Genomic DNA, 6,110 nt, shown 5'->3' on the forward strand with positions numbered 1-6,110 from the left:
ATTGACAGAAGTGGTGTGTGGGCGGAGTTTGTCCTGACCGTGATTGACAGAAGCTATATGTGGGCGGAGCTTGTCCTGACAGTAATTGACAAAAGTGGTGTGTGGGCGGAGTTTGTCCTGACTGTGTTTGGCAGAAGTGGTGTGGGCGGAGCTTGTCCTGACCATAATTGACAGAAYTGYTYTGTGGGCGGAGCTTGTCCTGACTGTGATTGGCAGAAGTGGTGTGTGGGCGGGGTTTGTCCTGACTGTGATTGACAGAGTTTGGAATACAGGGGGACATTTTTGGATGGGTGGAATTTTGTAAAACTGTGATTGGTCATGATTGTCTTGTCTTGTGGGGCAAGTTAAAAGATGAAGTGATGTAATAACAAAGTAATTGTGAATACATAATTTATTGACTTCAAATTTTGTCTGGTTAGCACCTTCCTGTCTGAAGTTATGACTAATAATATTTAATATTCTTATAAAAATATATATATATTTTCTAGGAGGGTTTGGTCTGTGTTGACCAAGCTAAATTGTTAACGTCCCTCCAGATGTACAACGTTCAAATTTTATATGGCTAGCGCTTTCCTGTCTAGAGCTATGACTAAAATTAATATTTATATTAAAAAGAAACTCCCACTTAGTGGCTGCAGAGTCCTTCTTCACCTCATCTAGAGGTTTAAATGGACACAGTTGCTTCCATGTGTTTAGCTAATTAACTGTTAACAGGTTGACCTGATAAAGTGGGTGCAGATCAAAACGTTTACCTTCCTGGTCAGCGGGACTTCTATTGGAACGGGCACGACCTCGGCCAGCAGGCAGCCGTAAAACGCCGTCATGAAGGCACCGGGGTCGTTGTTGGGAAAGACGAGCGCCACCTACAGGCGGGAGGAGAAACCACACGAGTGTTACAGCAACTGAAATTTAGATTAATCTGATAATGAGCTGCCAGAAGAGCAAGATGATGTCGTCTGTCATTTATTGCTTCCACATTTCCAAAATAAATTCACAGTCTGGATTAAAGTATTATAAAGTAATGAAATTTTGATTTGTCATTTTATTTTAAATTTATCCCCAGATTTACAAACAATCTGGGGTCATCATCCAATCTATACATGACACAAAACATTAGGATTTTTTTGTTTGTAACAATGCTTCGTGGCCATTAATAAAGATATAAATAAATAAATAAATAAATGAATAAACAAACAAACAAGCAACCTATTTGGCAGCATGCCCAGAAGCCCAAAATAAGAGTCAATTGCAAAATAAGCTGCTTGACAGAAGATTTGGCAAATTTTTCATGTACGCAACTCATATTACTCAGCTCTACTGCTCAGCCAACAAATGCATGATCCTTACAAATGTTGCACAATTTAAAAGAGTTTAACAGACTTTACAATGGTTTAAGATTCATTGCCAAGAAGCTTTGCTACAAAGAAATAATCTACCAAACATAAATAAGTCTAAATGAGGGTTTAGTCTTCTAATGATGTAAACGCCAACTTTCTACATTTCTCTGATTTTCTTCAATTTCTAGGGTGATAAGTTGCTCCAACTGCATTATAAGCACTGGAAAGAGTTAAACTGCCATCTTGTCCAGATGAAAATTGAACTTGTAGCTCCATCCCAGCGAGGCGGTTATCTCCAGCTCTGCTATCTTGGGTCCAGTTCAGCTCCAGTTGCATGTTGTGATGCTCCCAGTGAACCCTGCTTAAGTGCTGCTTAATAGCTTCTATATACATCAGCCGTGGATATACTGTGTGRGCTATAGGCTAAGTGTGTTTCAATGAAGGAGAGCGGCGTAATGATGGTTTAACGGGTCTAATATTGATACGTGCAGGTCTCACCGAGGCGCTCAGGTTTCATCTGCAGACGATGGGAGGATGTTTCAGGCTGCAGATACATGCTGAACACTGGTTCTGTTTATGCTTTTATTATAGGTTCAGTTGTGTTTTTGCACCAAAAAGACAAGAAACAGGAAGCTTTACTGTTACTGATAGTTATACAGAAGCTGTAATATTTTATATTAATATACTAATATTTATTCATTTATTGAAATGAAGAAAAAAAGATAAAGCATAAAAACAATTGTTTTTTTTCTTTGTTTTTCTTAGCTAAACGTTTATCTTTCAGAATAAAAGTCTGTTTTGTCAGAATCATAGGGCTCCTGCTTTTGTTTTTTAAATTAAAATTCAAAATAAAAACCTTCAATCAGCTGCAAACGGAGAATGACTTCCAGTCAAATCAGTTCCACAGACAATATTTATTCAAACTGTTCAGAGTTTGTTTCCCCACAAAGAAATAAATCCTTTTTTAAAACTCGTCCTTCGTTGCGTCTCGGTGTAATTAAATCTCGCTTTAACTTTCTCATTAAAAGTCATTTCCATGAACAACTTGGACACGTCCCTCTGCTGAAATAAGAGACAAAACTGTGATTTCTGTGCGCTGCTTGCTAAACTGTGAAATTGTTTAAAAAAAAGACAGATTGATCTGTAATTCACATGGAGCCAGAAGAAAAGAAGGAGTCATAATTAAAAAAAAGCAGTCTTGTGTCTGAAACACTCGATTAGCCAGCATTAGGCTGGTCTTTGTTTAGTTTCCAGCTGAGCCAGAAATCAAGCTTTAAATAAAGATGAAAGAGACGTGGGGGACAGAGACACTGAGGACGTCACATGGCAGCAGAAACATTCTGATGGTTTTTATATGAAGGACATGAGTTAATAGAATGGGCCCAGAATGTGATATAATAATAATAATTATAAGAGAAATAAGCATGAGTCAGTTTGAGTAAAACTTTAAAGAGGGTTTTACATTTTATGTTGGCCGCAGCTCAAAAATCCTGAGAGATGACATATTTGTGTTTGTTGTCGCTTTTTTTATTTAACTGAAACCAGTTGTGATTAAAAACAATAAATCTGAAAGAAACAGAAAGAAAGCAAAGGAGGAGCTACAGAAGAAAAACAGCTGTCGTTAAGAGTCAGAAACATGAACGGTTCCTTTGAAAACATCAGCAGTGAGGCGTCCTAACAGAGATAATCTGATAAATACAGCTGGTTAATCTGGGAAAAACTCACACYGCACAAAGGCAGAGGACAAGTTTTTACTTTTTTTATACATATTTTCAAAGTTTTCAAAGTTTTATGTGACAGAACCATAAGAATTATGTAAGAAAGTCATTAGGAGTTGTAAAGTAACTAAGTACAAATACTTTGTTACTGTACTTAAGTAGAAATTTTGGTTATCTCTACTTTGAGTAATTATTTTCAGCATACATTTACTTRTACTCCTTACGGTTTTCAAAAAGGTAAGAAGTTGAAAGTTGTTACTTTTATTTCATTTCGGCTTGTTTTTGTTAAAAAATACTATCCTGAAAAATTYTGTCTCCTGGATAGAGTGACTTTAATTGTGGTTGGATGAGAAGTATAAATACAAACCATTCTGATACTGTAGCAAGTTTGTACACAAACCAACACAGCTGCACATCTTTAAAAACTTTTTTTTTGAAGAGGTCACCTCCCAATAAATGTATTTTGGAAAATCTAACCGTTCATTTTTACTCAGTACTTTTACTTTTATTACTTCAGTCCATTTTATGTCAGAAACTTACTTTTGATACTTAAGTCCAAAATAAATCAGATATGTTAAAGGAGACCAATTATGGGTCCTAGAAATGTTTKTGGTATGTCTGTGGGCTATCCAGACCATGTTCATTCAATTTAATGCACAAAATAATTCTCAGATAATAAAATTTCCCATTTTCTAATTCTGCCTGCTCTGACTTCTGTTCAGAAGAGCTGTTTATGTTAATGAGCTCTGTTGGTAACGCCCTCCAAAAATCTGTTGACATTAACTCCGCCCTCCAAAGCTAGCGTTTACGTTAGCATGGCTAATAATAGCAGAAGCTCTGTTGTACAACCATATGAGACCCAGAGGCAGAGTCGTGGTCCCAGCTTCTTTTTTTTCTCCCTCCTCTGCTCTGCGCTCACTCTGCATGCTGTTACCAGAGCAGGGAGCAGCAGRGGTCAAAATACCTCAGAAACTCAAACAAATAGGCTTTAACAAGGCTTTAATAAGCTAAACAATAGAGGTACATGAGAAAATGTGTTCATAATAAACAAAAATAAATAAATAATTAAATTGTGTCTGTGCCYGTCTCAAACCCTGGTCTCCTGCTCTCTGGTCCAACACTCGACCCATTGCCCTATTGGAGGCTTGTTGTGAAATGAGATGTACATTGCGCAACAACACGGTGACGGCTTTTTATACAGAGGAGGTGGAGCTTCACCCGGGGGTTGCTAGGTGAGGGGCTGAACGCAGGTTCCGGTGGGTTGTCGTACGGCTTGTGACATCACAAAATGACGGAAGTATAAAACTTGTCGTTAATATACATTAAAAATACATTTACTTACAGTAAATATGCCCCTYGGTGCATTTTTTGGTCCTAGGACTGTTTTTTTTAAGAAGTACATACCCAAAGTTGAGTAAAAAACCTTTAAAAAGTGAATTTTGCATAATAGGTCCCCTTTAAGACTTTTACTCAAGTAATATTCGTAGAGGAGACTTTAACTTTTACCAAAGTCATTTCATGATAAGATACTTGTACTTTTACTCAAGTATCAGGTACTTTATACAACACTGATTAGGATGAATGAGCAGAAGGTTTTACCCATAATGCAACATCAAGAACACTTAAAGAAGCTGTGAAGCACGGAGGTGGAGGGGTGGTAGTTTGGGCTTGTGTTGCAGCCACAGGGTGTCAATCATTCAGTCAAGCTTGAACATTTTTAAATWYAAAAAAAAAGSCTCATTTAGAAGTTAAGYAGTTTAATTAGCAGATTAATGATTAACGATCAGGATGGGATCATTAGGGAAACCCATTTGTATGAATTATTTGAAAAATTAGACAGAAAAAAACATCTCATGGCAGCAAGTTTGTAAAATTTCATCTAAACTCGTCATACAGAGCAGGGTGCAGATGTTTACCCATAATGCACAGCAGCACATTTAGATAAAACCTCATGTGTCCTGGTATTTCTGACTCACCCGGTCACCGGGCCGGACGAGTGGTTCTTGTTTGGTTCCCAGTTTGTGCAGCAGGTTGTAAGCCACCTTCACACTTCTGGACCACAGTTTACCTGCAAGAACATCCAATAATTAGCAGAAGCTACAACTATCAGAGGCATGCAACACAAAAACACACAGCTTTAATTTAGAAAAGATCTTAACGAGTCCAAGATGCTGAGGAGCTGATCGTCATGAGGTCGTTTTATATCCAGTGACAGATGAAAGGGCTGTCTGTCTGACAGGAGATGACATCATTACTCCAAATGTGCAAAATATTACAGAAGTGACATCATCCCGAGTGTTTTAAACAAGGAGTTTGGAGATGATCTAAAAGGTTTTAAAACATAGAATGGATTAAATACACAAATGTTTAATTACTCAGATGAAGAAAAACAACCCTTCACCTGTTCTGACAGAAAAACATCTTTAGAAATATTTTCCTCTGACATCAGGTGTGCGTCAGAATCACATTAAAAACCGTCTGAATGAAGTCAATAAATCCTGTCAAATCTCTGATCTGCTTCATTCTGCCTGGCAGCTCCTGCCTGCTCTCCTCGTTACTGCTGCGACTCAAAACAATGAAACCAATTTCCTCCTTTTCCTCCTAACTCCGACCTCTTTACGCAGATATTATGCATGAGCAATCCAGCTCCAATTCTTTATTATTTCACCAGCAAAGTGAGGATTATTTTTCTCCCCTAGTGTTTGTCAGAAGTGATGAACTGAAGAGAAGACCTTAGAGATTCCAGGAGGCAAACAGATGAGATTTAAGAAAATAATCAAGCATTTTAAAACATGAAACTCTTTTCCTAGTTTTGGGTCTAAATTATGAACAAATAGACAAAAACTTGATCTACAAAAGAGGATTAGGACAACTTAAAAAAAAACTGAGATTAATGTCAGAATTCTAAGAAAAAAAAATCAGAATTCTATTTTTTTCCTTAGAATTCTGGGCCTGTATTTATCACACTTCTTAAGGGCTCGGCACACGGGCAGCGACAAACTACAGCGATTAACGGCTGTCATCACAGCCAGGGTGAAACCCGACACACGGGACG

At 37.7% G+C, this 6,110-nt stretch overlaps 1 protein-coding gene across 1 annotated transcript in view; it reads right to left on the reverse strand.

The window, feature by feature from the left end:
• LOC106532211 (disco-interacting protein 2 homolog C-like) overlaps positions 1–6,110 on the reverse strand; it is a gene marked incomplete at its 3' end in the record, with an annotated part of 94,259 nt that overhangs the window by 21,774 nt on the left and 66,375 nt on the right. Inside the window, 2 exon segments of the mRNA XM_014028231.1 lie at positions 753–863; positions 5,032–5,123. Coding sequence (XP_013883685.1) covers positions 753–863; positions 5,032–5,123 — 203 coding nt within the window.

This window comes from Austrofundulus limnaeus, unplaced genomic scaffold (assembly GCF_001266775.1).
Source record: "Austrofundulus limnaeus strain Quisiro unplaced genomic scaffold, Austrofundulus_limnaeus-1.0 Scaffold731, whole genome shotgun sequence".
Taxonomy (NCBI): Eukaryota; Metazoa; Chordata; class Actinopteri; order Cyprinodontiformes; family Rivulidae; genus Austrofundulus; species Austrofundulus limnaeus.